The 20,969-nt window shown below is 38.7% G+C and overlaps 1 protein-coding gene across 4 annotated transcripts in view; it reads right to left on the bottom strand.

The window, feature by feature from the left end:
- tcf12 (transcription factor 12) overlaps nt 1–20,969 on the bottom strand; it is a 102,839-nt gene that overhangs the window by 77,379 nt on the left and 4,491 nt on the right. For all 4 annotated transcript variants that reach the window (XM_065289128.2, XM_065289129.2, XM_065289131.2 and 1 more), the window contains exon 4: nt 558–631. In XM_065289128.2, coding sequence (XP_065145200.1) covers nt 558–631 — 74 coding nt within the window. The remainder of the gene's footprint in view (nt 1–557; nt 632–20,969) is intronic.

The raw sequence follows: 20,969 nt of genomic DNA, 5'->3' as shown, positions 1-20,969 counted from the left end.
TTATGTTTACTTCAATACACTGCTAAAATTTTTTTTGTAATTTAATGCAAAAAAGTAAATTAGCATATAAAATAATATAAAATTAGGAGTAAAAACTATAAGAGAAAAAACTTAAGAGTAAAAGAGTAAAAACATAACACTTTGGTGGTTATTTTAAAACAACTGACAGGTCAGGTGTGCATTTATCAAAAAATAATGCATATCTGTGGAGTGGAACATTACATTTCTCAACCAATCAGAATAAACCATTCAACAGCCCCATGGAATAATTTAAAATAATGCACACCAGCGGTGTAATGGCATTACCACCTTGGTTGCGCATTATTTTTCGAATAATTCAATGGTCCATTGTCAATTATTCCTTACATATTTAACAGTATTAATAGTAAAACAAACTATTTGGAAGAAGATATGTTATTCTAAACCAATATTATTTTAGCACAGTGTAAAACAAGATCCTAATGTTCAGGACAGAATGTATTGGCCCAAAGGAACATACCAGTGTCAACACATTAGTAGTGTGTATTTTGTGATTGCAGAGAGGAAACCTGTCTTACCCTGGAGGACTCATAGGATGGGCTGGACTGGCCACCTGAGGCCCACGACGCCTGGCTTGTCCTCTCATCCATACCTGTCCAAAAAAACAGATTCACAACTCCATCAAAAACATGCTCCATCCAACACAAACTCAACACGTTAACAGACGGAGACAATGAAAATGTTTGTTCATCAAATTGCATTGAATAAGTCTCAGAAGTCGTTCAAGTGTATGCAAGGAGTGGAAATGTTGAGCTCATGGTACTGTAAGCGGTCATGTCCACCACGGCTTTCCTGGCACAAGTTATGACAGAAAGCAGTGAAGCCGTTAATCCCTTACACCTCCATTCAAAAGCTGCACTTTACAAGCAAGTAGCTCAGCCACGGAGCGTCATTTATTTTGCTTCGCATAAATCACTTTCAAAAACGCATCGCTCCCTTTCCTGAGCCGGCACGCTCGCACCCGAGCCGGTGTTACCAGGGCGCTCGGAGTTGTCAGTGATGTATTGCCACGGCTCGTCAAAACAGCTGAGCGCCGAAACTTTGATAAACCTCATATTTTATGATGCCTCTCAGTTCCAAAAGACAGCCACTGAAAACACAGAAATATATAAATAAATAAAAACGTAAAGTTGACGCAATTGACTCGATTCAACATCTGGTACGTGATGAACAAATACAATATCTGGCTTTGAAAATTACATTTCGCTGGAGCTGTTGAGTAAAGATATATGACTGCTGGCTTCTTCGGGCTGCTTGAGCTAATATTGTTTTGCAGGTAACAACATTCCCTTCCTCAGTCTCATGTATGAGCCACAAAATTGCAGGGGAAGAAAACATCAATATCTCTCCACGCTATTGATAATCCATGTTTGTCATTTCTACAATTTGTTCTTATCTGATTCCAGACTATTAGAACATTCAACGTGTATCAAATGCAAGTAAACAATCTTTGAGAATTATAGCGATCTTTGTACATAGCCTTTAACAGTTATTTTTTAAAAAGCATGTCAAATAAATGTGTGTTACAACATGCAAAGCTTTAAATTATCTTTTGTACTCCAAGGTACACAAACAAAAAAGTTATTTTCAACCCAACACTGGGTCAAAAAGGGACGAACCCAGCAGATAGAGAGTGAGAGAGAGTATGCAAGTTCCCTCTTTTTTTCCTAACACAATATCTAACACGTAATCTCTGTGTGTGCGTGTGTGTGTGTGTGTGTGTGTGTGTGTGTGTGTGTGTGTGGTCTGATCTACTACCAGAGACAGTCCACAGACCAAATCTGTGTGTGTGGCACTGCAGGTCAGTCAGTAAAGGGACCTACTGAAACTCAGCTGAGCTTGTTCTCTCCTTAACACGACCCATAAAACATTAGGGTCGTAATTCACAAGAATAGCATGTCTCTGGATAATGTTTGGTAATATAAGGGAAAATATTACTGACTCAACGACACAATATTTGATAACGCAGTCATATTTCTTGCATACAATGAGGCTTATAATCTCAGCTCATGCATAAAACAAATAAATAAATGAAAAAAAAAATCAAATATTACATGAGGCTGATATGGGACTGGGAGGTGTAATTCATTCAGTCTCTGAGCTGGAATGTGTAAAAGGGGAGACATGTGTTTAGTATTTGCAACAGAGGAAATGACTTCATAGGGAAGTTCTTCTTCCAGGACCAGGACCAGTCAGGAATTTTGTCAGGAATCTTAACGACACTATCCATCAATTTTATTGCAAAAATTATCAAATAAGCACGAGTTATATAAATATCAAACAAACAAATAATCTTTCTTTTCTTATTTGACAGTTTTCATTAAGATGACATTGCGTGTGTGTGTGTGTGTGCGCATGTGTGCGTGAGTGAAAGTGAAAGAGAGACAGAAACACCCTCCTCCTTTTTGTGGTTTAGTTTGTTATGAGTCAGCTGCTCAATTTAACCATCTGCCAAATCACTGAGGATCGATGTCATGAGATGTTCCACGTCAAGGTCAGTGATTGAAAAAACTTGCCATTTCCCAAACGCCTAATTTACAACGCCTCTTATACTTGGGCCAGGGCAGCAGCGCTAAGCTTTACCTGCTTCTCTTAACGGCCATTCATCACTTTTATACCAGTAGCCTGCCCTACGATTTGAGTGTGAGAGGTTTATAAAACATACAGCATCTTTCTATTTGGCGGGTGTGAAACATTACCGCTGCAGAGCCGACGACCCCGTTCACGGCAGCTTACACAAGCATATCGTTCATTTCTTCACAATTCCCAGCTCTCTTGTATATCGCTGAACATGCAACACAATTTCCTTTGCATTGTCCAGGCCAACTGTCCACAAATGCTTATGAATCTTTTAATCGGGACAGGATACCAATCAAACTTCAATCTTCACCAGCTAGAAACCAGAATATGTAAATGCAAAGTATATCAGATTCTGAAATCAAGGCCTTTGATAGGCCATGAGCATGATTTTATTTGCTCATTCCCCACCATCACCAGCTACAACCCATCCATGTATCATATAGCTCATCCCTATAATTATTTCAGAGGCTTAATTATGAAAATGAGCCCCAAAATAAATGCAAATGATGCCCGCATATGCATCCCCACCTAACTGCTGTGGATTCTGTGCATTCATTTATATGCAGCTCCAGTACAGAGAAGGATTTTAATATGGATTTAACTTGGCGTGGGCTCTGCTTTGTGAGCAAATCTTTGTCTTTTGTGTTTAAACGTCTGCCAACATTGTTTCAACGTCTGGTAACATTGTTTTAATTTGACATTTTGAGACTAATCAAGACTTTTTCCTCTTATTTGCTTTAATGGAATTACCAGGGATTTTAAGGGTGTCTTTGTCCTGTGTGATGGCTTTCATGAGGAAAAAATGCATGACAAATACCTTCAATCAGACAATGGCGTAATACACCACAGCATTATTAACTAAACAACAAAACTAGCCATGTAAACATTGTTGCAAAAGGCACATTGGTACACAGTCAACAAGGCGAGTACTGGCATTTACAGTAAACTGAAATTATAAAGATAAGTGTGACTATTTTAAAATCCATTCAATGCCAGTCACATGGAAATAAATAAGGAGTTTTGCATTGTAGACCTAAGCATGCACAAAGAGTATGACTAAATACGTATAGCCTCCACCCCCTTAAGCCCAATTTATAGTCGTGCGTAAGCTCTACGGCGTAGCAACATTTTTAACAGCGCGTCAGTTCTACGTGGACCGCAAGCGCTGTGATTGGTCCACTAGAACCCCTCCCGTCAGGTAAAAAAAACAGCGTCATAGGTATTTCCGTTTGCGACAGTGAAAACAAAGATGGGCCAAGTTGAGGAGTGATTTAACTCAAACTGCAACAAAAGTCGCTGTTTATTAACTTCCATCATTGCTGGTCTTCTCAAATCATACACAACAAGTTGCTGTTTCTCCTTCGTTTGTGGGTTAACTTGCAAAGCTTCTTTTTCTTTGACGGTCGCGCTGTTACTGTGGTTCCACGCGTGGATACTGCCTACCAGCGGTCTGCGCATGTGTTTGCACGTCGACCCGGACGACGACGCAAAAGTATAAATGAAAACCGACGCACAACTATAACGAGCCCTTTAAATGTAACGTGATAATTCTTTGTTTAGTTACTGTGCCCATGTTAAATTTGCATAAATGTCGTTAAATTCTGAATCAAACTCAAAAAAGAAAAACATATGTAAAAAAACACTTTTTACATCAAATGCAACCTTGACTAAGACACACATATTTCTTTTGGCACAGTCTGGCTCTCTTCTGAAGTTTAATTGTTGAACAGGTGTCCACACCCCCCAACAACAGAAGCACAGTGAGGGGGGGTGGTAGGAAGGGCAATGTAGCAATTGTTCCTGAAGCGAGTGACTCGCTTATGACTCGTAATGACGGCGGCCGAAAAAGAGACGCATTCATTACTTCAATTGACCGTTGCCTGCCACTGCTGCGAAAACAAGTGCGCCAGACGTGACATCACAAAGCAAGAGGTCTGTGTCTTTCTGTGGAATTTGTTTCTTGCCAAATTGCCACGGAAACCAAACATCCCGCTCTCAGGGCAGACGGCCATTGCACCGGGGTAGATCGACGGAGGTGCGATCAATACAGAGCTGCGGGGAGGAAGCACGGAGTGGATAAACGATGCTGCACGAAAGGTAGTGTTTCCCTCATCGGCCTTATCAGGAGGGGAAATGAAATCCCAGGACTGATATGTGCTCTGGGAAAGAAGTCAGCACAGCTCTCATTAGTGAGACTGATACGATACAACGGTACTACACTTACACAATTACTCATCTGAAAAACTACAATAGCAAAGATCGACACAGCTGAAAGAGGGCCATTAAAAATATTCAAGGAAAAACAAAAACCCTACAGCTGATAAATCTATTAAACAATGATATGCAAAATTCTATTTCGGAAGAGGTGTGGATGTTAGGAACATGTATTTATAAGAAATTATGGAAATTCAGGTAGGTAAGCTGGTACTGATAGACAACTGGGCAAAGAAAACTATGTACATAAAGAATGTAGTATTAGGGGATTTATGTGTAACACAGTGTGCACTATGCAACCAATTTAGTGCCTGCAGAAATACATTTTTACAACAACTTTGGATACTATGCAAGAGTTATGAGAAATTTTAGGGGTAAGTAAAACTTGAAAAATGTGAAGCCTGGACCTTCTTACATTATGGAAAGTTTTCCACCCTGGTAAAATCTGTTCTGTTCTAATGATTCCCGATTGTGGGGTGAATAATCACTTCCTTTGTTTGCCGTCAACATGTGACTGTACTTAAATTGTGCCTGATGAAAGGAAAACAATAGCCGTGTCTAAAATTGCTCACTTGTTAACACTCCTTCACCATTTCCTATATAGCTGACAATATGGGGAGTTAGTGAAGAAAAATAAGTAAGCGATTTCAGACACTGTATGTGCACGATGACCCGAGTTATCGTCTCCATTGTAAATCACTTTTCTTGGACTACATCAAACACACGGATTGTAGGCAACGGTTTACTTTGTTGTAATTCCTCGCGCTTGGACTCACAGTCTGTAAGTTCAATCCTGTTAGCATTGCATTGTGACCGAATCTTTCAAACATGGTAAGGAGCATCACATTTTCGGCTGATGTCAGAAGTGTTCAAGCCAATCACAATGTACAGATTAGCTGGCCAATCAAGGAGGCTGTTTACAATTGGCATTAACATGTGTTTTCGTCGATCGGATCACAAGTGGACGACGTTAATGCCAGGTGTAAACGGTGTTCAAAACGTTTTGAGCTCGTCCACTTTCGACCATTTTCAACCACATCCAGAGGTAGTCGAAACCACTTTCGATCGGATCGCTTTGGAGTTGCGGAACGCATATGTGATTGAATGTGTTCGAACAGCCACACGCGACAGCCTTCTCTCTGCCCATTTATCTAATCTGAGGTATTAAACACAAGTTTTACGTCTTTTTTGACTTCTGGCGTGAACATATGGTGAACAGCGCCTTTCATTGATAAAACTAAAGCTGAGGATCTCCGTAGTTTCGTTTTGAAAGCGTGTGAAAGTTGCGCGATCCTATTTCATCAATTGCGCTGAAAATTCAGAGAAAGCTCTTACATACACACGAACAAAACTCTGTGCAGCATGTTTACTTGCTAAACAAGCAGTGGACTCCGACATAATATTAGTTTGCGTCCATATAAACTCATAATTACTCCCGCTCGGGTTTGAATGACAGCAGAGAGACTTGTAAAAAAGGAGAGGTCCCGCACACTATCCACTTGCAAAAATAGAAAAGATTTATTACAACGTTTCAATCTTTCGATCTTCTTCAGGCATCAAAACATCTATTAAATACATATGTCACTTCCGTGTATTTAAAAGGATTATCTTGACCAATCACATTGTCAAGGTCAAAACTAAACCAATCACAATAAGCAATAAAAAAAAGAGAGACTTGCCCACCGTCTCACAGACCACCCCCTCACAGTATTCAGGACAGATGCGGTCGAAAGTGGACAAAAGAGACGGATTTAAATACCAGGTGTAAACGTAATGTGTATCTCTCGTCCACTTGTGATCCGATCGATGAAAACACATCTTAATACCAAGTGTAAACAGCCCCAAGGACACAGAACTTTTCAAATCCGTGTGTTTCAGGAAGAAAGTGAAATCTGGAGCTACAAAAATGTGCGGTGTGTGAAAAATAATGTGCGTTTTAATCATAAACCATGCGAACACATTGTATTATACCAAATACACAAAATAATAAATTTCATTTAGCAATGAAATAGAGGCTCTTTAAACAAACAGAGACCGGGAGTTAAGTTCTGTCCAGACGCGTAACCGCAACAACGCGCTTATGTCCGATAAAACCGTCTATATTTCGGCCTCTACCTTAAATTCATGGATTGTATCATAAAACAAAAAACTTAAATGTGTCAGACAATTGTCACATTTAGTTTATTCGTTAACAACTGCTTCTTATGTTTATTTACTATTTTGTTTATTATATATTAAAACAATTGTGTCAGTTGGTCAAATTTGGACAACACTACAAAAGGGCAGACACCCTATATAGTGCACTATATAGAAGATTATCTGTATGTCAAGGTGTCCTTACTCGGCGACACAATCAAAAAATTTCAACTTTGCCCTGTGTATACTTTCTATCCATTAACTTATCACATGCTATCTCCAGTGCTACTGGTAACTGCACTTAGTTGAGCAAAACGATAATATCATATCAACCTATTTTTATAGGTTTCTGTACTTCAATTTGTCATTTCACACCCGGCCTCCACAGGCGCTACCAAATTAGGAGCTGATGTCTCTATCTGAGTATCCTGGCATCACCAGTGTCACCACTCTCATATGTCCTACACCCCTCCATTAGGGGATTTACTGCCGCTGGACAAAATATGATGCTGCTAGCATCGAGGCAATACGAAGCACAGTGGTAGTGACAGGAGAGTTTGTCATGGCTGGAAAAGCATCTTCATTACAGCAGCATCCAGACTTCCAAACCGCAGCGAGTCTGTCACAGTCGGGGAACACTGAAGAATGACAAACACATCACAACACTACAGCCCCTCCGCACACAACAGCTCTCCTCAGTATATCTCCAACACATTCACAGCTCAGAGATTAAAAGATGGTGAGAAGATAGACATGAGAACAGGTCACACCAGTTTAAAGTACTCATAAAAAACGCTTTTCTGAAAATGTAGGCCGGCAGGGCTTGTTTTCCTACATGCAAACAAGAAGCTGTTTTGAGATGTGCATTTTCAACAATCTAGCTATTCGCATCGAGTACAGACAATTTGACTCTCAAAATAGCCCCACCCCTGAATAAAAGGGGCACTCTATTGAGGTAGATGTCCCATTGAATATGAGGGGTTGCCATCTCTTAAAGATATCCTATGTAATATGTAAATTGTAAAGTAGGGCTAATCTCATGAAAATGAAAGTGTGACCCTGCTTGTGAAAACCCAGCTAGTCATTCTTTGTAATTTACTGTTTTCTACTATGGAAAATATAACTTTGATATCTTTAATATTGACCAAGTGAGGTCATGTTCAAGATTAAAATCAATTGTTTGAAATCAAACTTTGATGCTCCAAGTCTCATAATTAGATTTTGCTGGTAGGGTGACAAATATTTTTCAAGGTTTAAATGACATTCACACATTTAAATTTTGTTTTTGACAAGTTTAACCATTTTCCAAATAAGATCAAACTGCATGTTTTAGAATAGAGTTTAGCTACTGCATAAGATTTATGTGGGTTGAAAGCAGCGAAGGGTTCTTTAGGAGGCAAATTATAACCCAGTTACCCATTTGTTCCAAAATGTCAATTACCGATCCGGACTGAGTCATTTGTGGCTTGCATTAGTTTGCATATTCCTAGTCACATACGCAGAGTGCCGACAACCAGCACTTATTCTGGCATGCCCTTCAGCCCAGATAGTTCACGTTATCCGAGATCTAGCCAAACAAAAAAAGACCACAGAAATATTATCACCAGCCACCAGATATTTAAGGACAGCGTTATCCCTTTATATCCAAAGAATCCCAGATATTAAACGTGACCTCTGTGAACTCTTATACGTATGAATGAAAAACATTACATACTCGTACTGTTCTGCGTTAGGCACTCTTTATTGCTACTCGTCTACCTCATTTACCCAGCTGAGCACGCTTCACTCCACCCCTCGAATTCCTATCAATAAAGAGTGCTAGTGCCCATAATGCAGTGCCTTTGAAAAAAGGCAGGGGTTTAAATGTTCCCGTACCTATCTTTCCCTTCCCCCTCCATTCCATCCAGCAGAGGGGCCGTAAAGGGGTCCGGGCAGTGCAGTTGCGCCGGATTTGTCTGGCCATGCCCAGTTCAGATGCATTAATCCAAACTCTCATTCTCTGCAATTTCCACACTTCCTTCCTGTGCTGCGCCCTGCACCATATGTTCCCAATCGCTAACGGAGGAAAGGTGCTTCTTCCTTCAACCTTGAGCCTCATCTGAGGAACTGAGGCACACGGGCCAAATAGATGAGAAATTTATCTTCCTCATAAAAAAGGGCCAGACTGCTGTGGAGCTTGCTGAGTAAATCCAAGAGATTTCCCTTCCTCTAACACATAATTAAATTGAGTTGTGTTAGAGCGCACATTAAACTGCATATCTCTCCCACTTCCCCCTCCTCACGTTTTCACGGGACAATGTGTGGCGTTAACTGAAGTGAACTGTCTGCTCGCATAAGTCTGATAACAAATCAAAACCACAATGCTCCCAGCACTTAAAAAAGTGAGAAAGATAGAGGGCTGCGCGTAAACCGCTAGTTTATCAGATGAGATGGATGTATGATTGCTGCTGATTCTCAAGCATGCACTGGATGCATCTAACACGCTGTGCACAAAAGGATTACGCTGTCACACCCCCGGGTGCTTGCAATCAAGGCGGTGTTTATTGCATCAGGAAGATTTATTTTTATTGAGCTGCTCATTAGCAGGGTTTAATCAGAGCGCTATCTTATGACTGTTCTAACACTGATATCACATCGCTCATCAGTGGCCCAAAGAAAAAGCAAACAAACTCGATCCTTACCCCTATGAAACACTCAGATTCTTCTCCATCACGCAGAGGGATAACAATGTGAACCGATCACGTGATATCGCTATGCAGGATGATGTTAATGCATCAGGATGATTTTAGGATTAGTTTCATGATAGCATTTCTCATGTACTCTTATGCAGCAAGTTGGTAAGTTCAATCTATATCCATTCAATCTATCCGTTTTAATGACAAAAAATTGGATTGTCATGTTCAAGAAACCAATTTGAAATGATTCAAGCTTGGTGACATGGTGCATTATGCTGGAGGTAGCCATCAGAGGATGGGTACATGGTGGTCATAAAGGGATGACATGGTCAGAAACAATGCTCAGGTAGGCCGTGGCATTTAACGATGCCCAATTGGTACTAAGGGGCCTAAAGTGTGCCATGAAAGCATCCCCCACACCATTGCATTAATGAGAAATTGAACAGGTGTTCCTAATTATCCTTTAGGTGATTGTATATGTATGTGTGCGTGCGTGTATATGTATATGTATTATATATATGTATTATATATATATATATATATATATATATATATATATATTAGGGGTGTAACGGTACGCAAAAATCACGGTTCGGTGCGAACCCCGGTTTTGAAGCCACGGTTCGGTTCATTTTCGGTACAGTAAGGGAGAAATGCAAACATTAAACTGCAGGTTGTTTATTACTATAAACTTTTTTTTTACAATTTGTTTACACTTTTTTAAACACTTTTTATTAAAATATAACATATAAAATATATATAAAATGAAAAAATAATAAATAAAAGACTACTGCAAAGTTCTTTTTTACATTATTTTATAACAGTAGGTAACTCTTTTCTTAACCTTCTCTTAAACTTTTTCTACTAAAACCTTGAACTAACAAATTCAATTCCTGAATACATTTATGAACTATTAGCCTACATTTTTGCCACCAAAAATTTTCTGTTTTGATTTATTTTGGATTGTTTAACCTCACAGTATTGAACCATCTCTGTATAAAAATAATATTACTGCTCTATGTGTAACTGCATAGCAAGCAACATGATGATATACTTATTATACACTCATTTTGAGATTAGTGAGCTGCATACATAGCCATCTTTGATCTTTTGCACGTTTCTCCTAATCTTTGCTTGTGTCGTCAATGTAAGCTGTGACTTTACTTACGAACCCCTCCGCAGCTGAGTAACAGCTGAGTAAGCCCGGGTTACAGCTCTTCTCTGTCCCGACCAGCTGATCGCATTGTGACAATGATATGATTGACGTGAGGTGCAGATGAAAAATCTGATCACGCATGCCTTATTCTCGCTGTCACAGAAAGCGCATCTCATGAATGCGTAGCAACGAAAGACGCGCATCCTCTCACGCATTTTGAAAGAACAAAGCAGCGCGTTGACACGCGTTTAACATGCGCTTTTAGATACGACACGTAAACATTTACATCAATAATCAAACGGATATACAACTAAGTAAATAAAAATCTTTCTGCGGGCCGAACTATGTTATATGTTTGACAGAAGACTTGCGCTGAACGCGGAGACTTCCGCCACTTAATATGTTCGTGCGGAAACCCACGTATTATGTTCCGCACAGGCGCACACAAAATGCATTCGGCCATTCGGTGCACGTGTGCACCGTGCCGAAAGCCCTGAACCGAAACGGTCCGGTTCGAATACACGTACCGTTACACCCCTAATATATATATATATATATATATATATATATATATATATATATATATATATATATATATATATATATATATATATATATATATATATTAAGGATTTATTTATTTATTTTAAAATACTGAAATGATTATCTCTCTCTCTCTCTCTCTCTCTCTCTCTATTATATATATGTATATATGTGTATATATATATTGTATATATATATATATATATATATATATATATATATATATATATATATATATATATATATATATATATATATATATATATATATATATATATGTATGTATATGTATGTATGTATATATATATATATAATAGAGAGTGAGAGAGAGAGAGAGAGAGAGAGAGAGAGAGAGAGAGTGTGAGAGAGAGAGAGAGATAATCATTTCAGTATTTTAAAATAAATAAATAAATCCTTTAAGCCATTTTAAAGTCATTTTGCATATACTCTAAAAAAAATGCTGGGTTATTGTCAACATAGCGTCCAAACAAAGCATTTTTTTGATTGTAGTGTACATAAAACCGAATGAAAAAAAAATCGGCAAAATAATAAAAAAGTGAGATAAGTTTGTCATTTAAATTGAATTCAAAATATTAAGATGATAATTTATTCTGTTATCATCAAGCCTTTAACACAGAAACACACTGGGTTATTTTAAACCCAGCATTGGGTCAAAAATAGATAAACCCAAACCGTTAGATTGCAATTTAACCTATGGTGGGTTGTTTTAAATGATTTTTGAGTCAAATATAAGCATTATAAATAACCCAGTTAGAGTGCATGTAATGCAGGCATCTGCTAAAATGCCTAAAGTATTTCCGAGGGAATATGCTCTGTAATGGTGCTAATTAAAGCGAAAAAAGTAAAATCCCCATTCTCACACTGTGGATCAGGATAAGCCATCACAGAAGGGCACTCAGACGTCATTCTCCCCTGGCATCCTCTGGTAAAGCAGAGTGTTCTTCTAAGGCTGGCAGCGCAGGGAGGCACATGGAAGCCAAGCCTAACAGACAGTGCCGCCAAACCAGAAGCACAACCTCATACCTTTCCTGTCCTCTTAAAAAAAGCCACCATCCCTGGTCATCCTTCTTCATGTCAGGACGAAGTCAAGGGTACTCCTACATAACAACACTTATCCGCACATGAAGAGGAGTAAAAGGAAACGACAGGGAGAAATTAATGATGTAATAAACTGATTGATAGCCAATAGAAGATTATGACCACTGCCTTCAGAAATCCCATCTGTCACCGAGAGAATGGAGCCAAAATGACACAGGCTACATAACACATGCTAGCTTTATATCGATTAATTCTCTAAGGCTCCGAGCAGGGAAAACACACTACGGTTTAATCGCAAGGTAAAGAAAAGAGTATCGTGGTTGCCAAAAGTCAAAAAGTGCTTCACTATCACCATCTTTTCCCGACAACTGCCAACACACCGGACATTTGTCATCATTATGTCCAGGAGCCATGGCTTTTGAAGACGAATCAAGCTTTGCTTGTAATTGCTGGATTATGCAAACAAATAAACAATAAACCACACAAACAGGTTTATTGTAGCTTTGATCTGACACTAGTACTTGTATATATGATGATTTCTATACATTAAAGGAAGACAACATCACTGCTGTAATTACCAAGGTAACAAACAAGCAATGGCTCCACAATGCAAATCTGACAGCATTTCAAAAGGTTTAGCCGAGTACATCATCTTTAATTTATTACTCCAAATCCTTCAAAAGACAAATTAAAAATGAGGAACAAATCAGTGGTAGACGCTAATCCTCAAGTCTTTTTCAAGAGAAGAGATTGAACTTCAATTTGATTGGTATTTTGCACACTCGGATAGAGACGGAAAAAATCATTTCAGACTCCAGTCCTAAAAATACCAGACCCACGTTAAGTGCAAATGCGGCTGCGGCTAAATCCATACATAGAGGAAGGCTGAGCTGGCTACTACAGAGGATTAGGACAGCACTACAATGCTTCTCCCCATCAGCGTTCTGTATATCTAAAATGGAAATCCTGATAAAAGTATCAGGGTATGGGTCACGTACAACCCACTGCTCGCTCACCGACTTCACCTGCAATATGCGCCAGGTTTGGAGTGTATATTGGTGACCCCATCAACTCTAGTATGTTCTTTACGTGACACGCTCAGTTTATTGGCAAAGTGCGCATTGGTGTGAAGCACCATCTTATTTTTGGTCCACTTCACCACCTGCGCAGAAGGCCTGGGCCTGGCCAGACCGCTCGAACCCAGCACTTATTGCAGAACGCGGTAAAACTTTTTTAGTGAACATGCGAGGTGAGAAGGAGTGATGTTTAATGAGCAGAAGCCTCGGCAGGGTTACGGGAGACCCTTCTCATATGTTTGAAAGGTCAATAAAATTTTTATCTACTGTATACAAATGCTTTCAGAGCAATGTCATCACCTGTAAATGCAGTGCAATCAATAACTGTTTGCATTTTAACTAAAGCCTGACTTATAAAGCCTCTATTCTATAGGTTGCGTGTGAGTTTTCATTTAAACTTCTGCATCGTTGTTCGCGTTGACATGCAAACTTAACGGTATTTCATGCATTCTGACTTAACATCGTTAAAGAGTTATTAAACAAAGACAAAATGTCAAAAAAGCAGTTGCGTGTATTTCTGGGCTGAATTCACTCCTCCTCTGACGGTTAATTGTGCGTTCCCCCTTACCGTGCATTCACACCAGCCGTGGTAGAGGCAGCAAAAACGCGCTATTTGTGCGTATTCGGACGCTTGATCATTTTGAGTTTACTTGCTTCGTGTGTAAAATTCTAGTAATTCGAGACATTCACGTGAAAATTTGCGTCATGGGAGGGGCTTTGCTTGCTCCCTGTAATCACGCAGTGTTTCCCATACGTTGATTTATTCGTGGCGCACCGCCACAGAATCAGCGCTGGCCGCCACAAATAGATTTTTCATGATCCCCATTTACATTTATATTTTACTGTTTAAAAACGTCTTAATTCATTGTTGCAAGCACCCAGCGCGCCCTCCCTTTCTATGTTGCATGCAGCGCGCGCCCCTCTCTCTCTCTCTCTCATGAGCGTGAAAAGGTGGCGGTGTTTCAATGTCCGTTCCTCCGTATACTTTCTTTTTCGCGTAAACGTCAACAGTCACAGATTTTACTGACAGAGAAGACGGCGATGACTTGACGAAAGGTTAGCATTAGTGTTTCCCACACACACCCGTTCTCTCCCTCTCTATAATGCGATATGCCTGCGCACGTGTTTTGTAGTAACTTTGTGTAACAGTTACTGTGTATTCTCTCATATTTCTGAATTTGCACCCAATTGTCTGCGCTATACGCGACAATAAAACTCGAATTTAAATAAAAAGGGGCTCATAACAAGACATTGATGAGAAGAGCAATGTAAATGTATGGTGATTTATATACCAGCTGTAAACATACACGTACGTTTCGTAATTTCCTGTTATTTTGCGGGTTTCTTTCAAATATAAAAGCGCTTAAGCATTTACTTGTATTCTAGGCGAAAAAAACAAGTCAGTGGCAAGTCAGTTCCTGAATAACACGAATAAACTTTAAAAAGTCAAATTCACTTCTCAGAGGCACAGAACTGTTCCTGAAACTGACGTTCTCCCCAAACTGAAATTAAACACAGTGTTTCGAGTTTTTCTCGTCTGTGTCATGTTGATATCAAGAAGCAACGTGCACATGACGACGAGAGAGGTGACCTGCTGCGCAATCGAGTTACCCCTCCCACTTCTGAATGTTTAACTGAGATTTCTAATCCCGTCCGAATTGACCATCCTGTGGTCAGTGGTCCAGACGTCCTGTGGTAAAATTACATTACGTCATCTACAACCGTAAAACTAATCCCATCCGAATAGGGCTATAGTCTGCTCATTTTATGTCTGACAACAGAACTGATAATATGTAAATAATAGCAATCAGTTGTGTTAAAATGCAATATAACGTGACAGATCAAAGAGTAAAAGTGAAACATTTCAGGTGCCAACACTCGATCAAACCGGATCAAACGCAAACACGTGATGACGTCACATATATGCTAATTAGAGTGTGACGTCATCACCGCCACAAGTCTCTCAAAATCCTGTGGGAAACACTGATCACGTCACAACTAGAGCAAGCTCCTTATTTGTTAACGCGGCGCGAATATCCGGCAAAGTTCAGATTTTTCAACTCATGCGTTTCCTGCAGCAACACTCAATTTGCGCGCCATTCGCGCTTCTCGCTTTGCAGGATGCCTATTCGCGTCTTTGCATTGACTTAACATTGTAAATCACTCGCACTTGCTGCCTTTTCTCCGTGTTTGGTGTAAATGCAACATTATTCCTTTTACGGGTACTTCCCCGGGAAAAGCACGCCTGCATGTCAATCAGAGTGAGAGTGAGAATGCTCATCATTAGCATTTTTCTTTTAAGTAGAAGTCACAAGCATCACTGCACACAACAACTTTGTTATATATCAAGAATCATATGCTTTCGGAAGGAAGGAAAAAACCTTATCCAGCTTTCCAAGTAACCCTGTCTTAAGACAAAAGAGTGGATGAAGTTTGTTTTTTTCCTGGAAAGAAAGATAATTGCGAATGTGTTTATGTTTGCTTCTGCATTTTGGAGAAGATTGCTTTTCAAACAATGACCAGTTCGACGTCGGATTTGCCAATTGTTTACAACTGAGTGATGAAGCGATCCAAATGTTAACTCTTTCCCTGCCATTGACAAGTTATATCGTCAATTAGGAGAAAATGCTTCCCTGTCAATGAAGAGTTTTTAGGGCAATTCATATTCCGCTATTATCCACTAGGTGGTGCTCTTACCCAACTTATAAAACTCACTTTTGTGAAAATCATAAAAAATGCTGGCTGGCAACCTTTTTCAAAAATGCTGGCGGCAAAGAGTTAAAAGACCCTATTCAGGAGTCGGAACCACAGGTGGTAAGCAATCAAAATATAATCTCAAGTGTTTTGTTTGCAATCAGCACATAAGTGCATATAATGTAAACAACATGAACATGTGTGTTGAACTCTTTGTCTCCTCCCACCGTACACTTCCAAGAGTTCGGCCTTTTTCGGAAAAAGAAAAAATGTAAAGGCTTTTGTGTCTTTTAAAAGGTCACGTTTTTCCTCATCCTATTTTTTAAGCCCTAGTTAGTGTGTAATGTTGCTATAATAGCATAAATAATACCTGTAAAATGATAAAGCTCAAAGTTCACTGCCAGGCGATATATTTTCTTTAACAGAATTCGCCTTTCAAAGCCTACAACGAATGGCTGGCTTGGACAGCCCTCAACTTCCTGCTTTAATGACGTCACTAGAACAGTTTTTGACTAAACTCCGCCCACAGGAATGCGTCAGTCGTCAGATAAGCTAATGGCAAGCTAAGCTGCTTTCGACACACTACACAATTAGAACTCAATATGTATTTCTGAAGGAGGGACTTCATAGAACAAGGAAGACATCAGCCCCTTTTTAGGACAGTAAAAACAGCCCTATAGAGATAAGTAAATTGTGTGAAAAATAATGTGTTTTTTACACGTGAAACATGAACACGTGTTATATTGCGCACTGTAAACACAATCAAAGCTCTAAAAACACAGAAACTGGACCTTTAAAAATCTGACAAAAAGAAAGACTATTGAACATATGAAGAATGAAATACTACTCTATAGTTACCTAAGATTAACATGAGATTGGCAGAAACTGTGTGTGTTATGTGATCACTGATCTTTAAATACAGCTTCTCAACTTGGTCCATGTGTGTTTTTGGTCACAAGCAGCAATGCATGTGAGGAAATGTGACAGATTTTTTTGACATAAGGGAGGGGTTTTCACAGACCAATTTTAGCGCTGCCATTGTTACATTTTTGGAAAGGTGCATATGAGGCTACGCACAGCCTTCGCCCAGCATCATGGCTCCAACTTACAGTTAAGTAAAGAAAAAAACAGGATTCAATTTTATACTCGATTTCAAAAAGATTTTTGACATGACTCCGATCACATAACTAGATCATGCTGAGTGGACCAAATGGACCAATTCCTACAGAAAGCACTGTGCCGTCCCCTCAGAGAGCTCAGAAAACCACAGGGACACTGAGAGATCAAAAAGGTCATTATGCACCCACTCATGCCAAATATCTGCTCTCTTATTCCCAATCGAAATCTGCTCGCTCTTACAGTAGAAGCAGCCCTGCTGGTGTGCACTGGGCCGGGAGGAGTGTGAACGGCCGCAGGCTGTTTGGGCATTATAGCAGGTTTGTGGGGTTAAGCATGTATGCATGCGTGTCCTCCTGCATCGAACCGTCTGGGAGCCAATTGGCAAAGTTATTGCCACCAATCAGACTAAGCATGAATAAAAAAATACTATTTTAATGTGTATTTTTATTATGTTAAAAGTACAGGAATTATCCTGAAACAGAGAGGTAGAAAAACCGGCATCACCACACATTTAAGCATTTAAAGCACTTGAGTACAGTAGACATTGATAATTGGATGTGTGACAAATTGTAAAAGGAGATAAAAGAGCAACGACATGATTCATTTTAAGTCCAAGCATCATGATAATGAAATAACTGCTGTTTTGATTAGTACTGATGGGCATGTAGGGAGATGTGGATGCACCTGCAAAATATTCCAGGTGCATTTGTGAGTCCCGGGCAAATACTTTAAAATTGAATTCTGAGGTACGATTTAAGCTCGCGGTGCCCTAATCTTGTTTCCACATAGAGAAGGACTTACGGGTCAGATATGTAATGAAATTGGTATGTGATGGAAAGTTGATCTCTCATAAAGAAAGGATGATGTGACACCGCCCCTTCAGCTCTGACTGGGATTAATAACTCTAGGGATTTCCCCCCCAAACGCCACTTCTCAATATCAAAAACCCCTTCGGTTACTCATAACTGCCCAAATTAAACAGCAGTTCAGACCCTGCTGACAACCTGGTCTCTTGTTGATAATAACAGTTGTGGAAATGTAAGCCTTTTAATTTGCAAACGTCATAAACAGGCTATTGTGATTTAGTGTCGAAGTTGACATTTGCCAAAGACGATAAAGGGAGCAGGAAAGGGTATTTTTAAAGATGTCTCCCGCTGAGACTCTCACCATCAGCTCAACTGCTCCTAGAACAGTGACGTTAGCACTCGGCCTCGGGCACAATCACTGGTGGATACACACACAACTGTCAACATGCATTCTCAACTCAGAACAATACTGACCTGTGTGGTAGCTTTGTTCCCATCATAAAACTGCTTTAGTGTTTGATCTGCCGTGTTTGTGATAGTGCCTGAAATGTTTATGATGTTTTTATATGTAGGTAACATATCTTGGTGACACTGTTACTGAAAATAAAATTTCATATGGCAGTTCATGGATTTGTTGCTTGTTGGCGTAGCTTATGTTGAAAGATGAGATGTGTTGATGTGATGCTAGAATTACCCACTCATCATAAGACATTGATACAACCTTTCAATATATCATCAAACTGCTTGTCAAAAAAGAATATGAAAGAGGTCACTTGAAGAAAATGAATGGTCAATAAAGTTATTCTTATTTGAAGTTATTTGAGGTTTTTTTTATGGCAGAAATGGAATGGGGCTGGGTATTGGCAAGGGCTTCACGATTCAATACATGTCACAATACATTGGTCATGCAACAATACATCACGGTGCAATACAATACATTGCGTGTTGCGATACATTGCAATACTTTTTCTTTTTTATATAAAAAATGTACAAAAAAAATAGAGATGAATTTTATAAAAAAGTTTTTCCACATGTCAGCTTTGAAAGATGCAGGTGTTTTTACATTTTCTGCCATTTTCTCACTCCCGCTAACTTCTGAGACATTGCCCGAATGGCCGTATATGACAGACAACTGGACAGTGACAACTACAACAGCGGTGGGGGAGGTCGTTTGAAGCACACAGAGTGATTTGATGGGTTTAAAAAAATACTGATAGTAGATATTGAAATCTCGATACACTATCGGGGGAAATATATTACTATAGTTAACTGTATCGATATTTTTGCACGGCCCTAGAAAGCAATGTGGCTGATTTGCTGATACACAAATGTAAATACAGTAAATGAGAGACAAACAGAAAATTGTTGAAAGTAAATGAACATTTATTATGCATAATATTTATAATATGTCATTTTAAGTACCTGAAAAACTACAAGACATTTGTACAAATAAAACTGAGTATGTTTTACGGCAGCTTTCTTTAGATTTCAGATTGTTTAACTTTAAGTCAAAGCATTGGATCTTAATTTACAAGTTTATGTCTGTTGTTTGCTTGTCTGTCTATTTGTAATATACAATAATCTAAAAAATGAAAAAAAGGCACTGGCTACATTTTTACCATATGTTCTTATAGTTAAAGGCATGTAGCATAGCAATAAAAGCTACTCTCATGTCTACAAATGATTTTAAGTTAACTGTGGACAGCTAAATACAGTGAATACTGATTACAATGGGTAGGAATTTAAAACTACCAATGATATTTAAAAATGTTTGAAAGGTAAAATGTTTTCAGTTTGGTTACATCACATCTGTGAATTTAAATATCTCCGATATATAGATCACAGCAATATATCAGTCTATGCCTGTTTTTTGTTTGCAATTATAAAGTTATTAAAAATGCTTTTATAAAAGAGAAATATTTTCAATTTCTACTTAAGCAATAGTATTTTATAGGGCCTAAACATGGGTATAAATGTCTAAAACTTACTCTGGATGTTATAGTTAGAAAAAAGTCCCAATAATACTTTATTCATATACAACTTTGAAACCTTAAAATTAATGATAAAGATGCAAACAATACATTTTATTGTAAATTAAAAATTTAGCAATTATTATATTGTATATTTACCCAAAGCCAATATGTCTTTAATAAGATAATCCTCTCTGACTAACATACATGGTGTTATAAAAAATGATACTTTGTTAATGCTTTAGTTATTAACATTTAAAAATAGAACTGGAAGCTGGTGGCAGTTACACTACACCCACAACAAAGGATTTCCAAATAAAAATATGAACAAAAACATGCAAATAGCCTTTCCAAGTTACTTATAGCTGCTTTTCTGTCCTGAAATAAAGTTAGTTTAAAACCATACTGGTTTACTATTGGTTTACTGGTTTATTACTATTGGTTCTGGATATACTAATAAGTAAACCAAAAAGATTGCAAGCATTTTAAAAGGTTAATAAATTATGTATAGTCACAAAAGAAAAATCTGTAGAAATGCTGAATATTATTTTCCTGTTATATTATTTTGATCGTATTTCCGATGACACACCTGAGACAACTCCTGCCACATCCACAAGACTGCTCCACAACAGATGTGAAAGTTTACAACATCTCTTCTTTGTTTCAAACACAGCTGTCCCCCACAAGAGACGTATTTATTCATCACTGCCAGAATAAACTCAGCTTTTTCAAATATATTGAAAGAATAACTATAATCTAAATATGCCCCAGTTTAATTTCCATTCTTTGAAGTCACATCAAAGTGGGGATTTTTCCCTCCACATTACAAATCAATCACCAAAAACACCAACAAATCTGCTGTTAGGGGAGATTTGCTGAAATGCTGGAAAAGATGCACGCGA

The sequence above is a fragment of the Paramisgurnus dabryanus genome, chromosome 2, assembly GCF_030506205.2.
Source record: "Paramisgurnus dabryanus chromosome 2, PD_genome_1.1, whole genome shotgun sequence".
NCBI classification, from domain to species: Eukaryota; Metazoa; Chordata; class Actinopteri; order Cypriniformes; family Cobitidae; genus Paramisgurnus; species Paramisgurnus dabryanus.
Note: the sequence above shows the minus strand (reverse complement) of the source record. Positions and strands in the feature narration are given on the sequence as shown.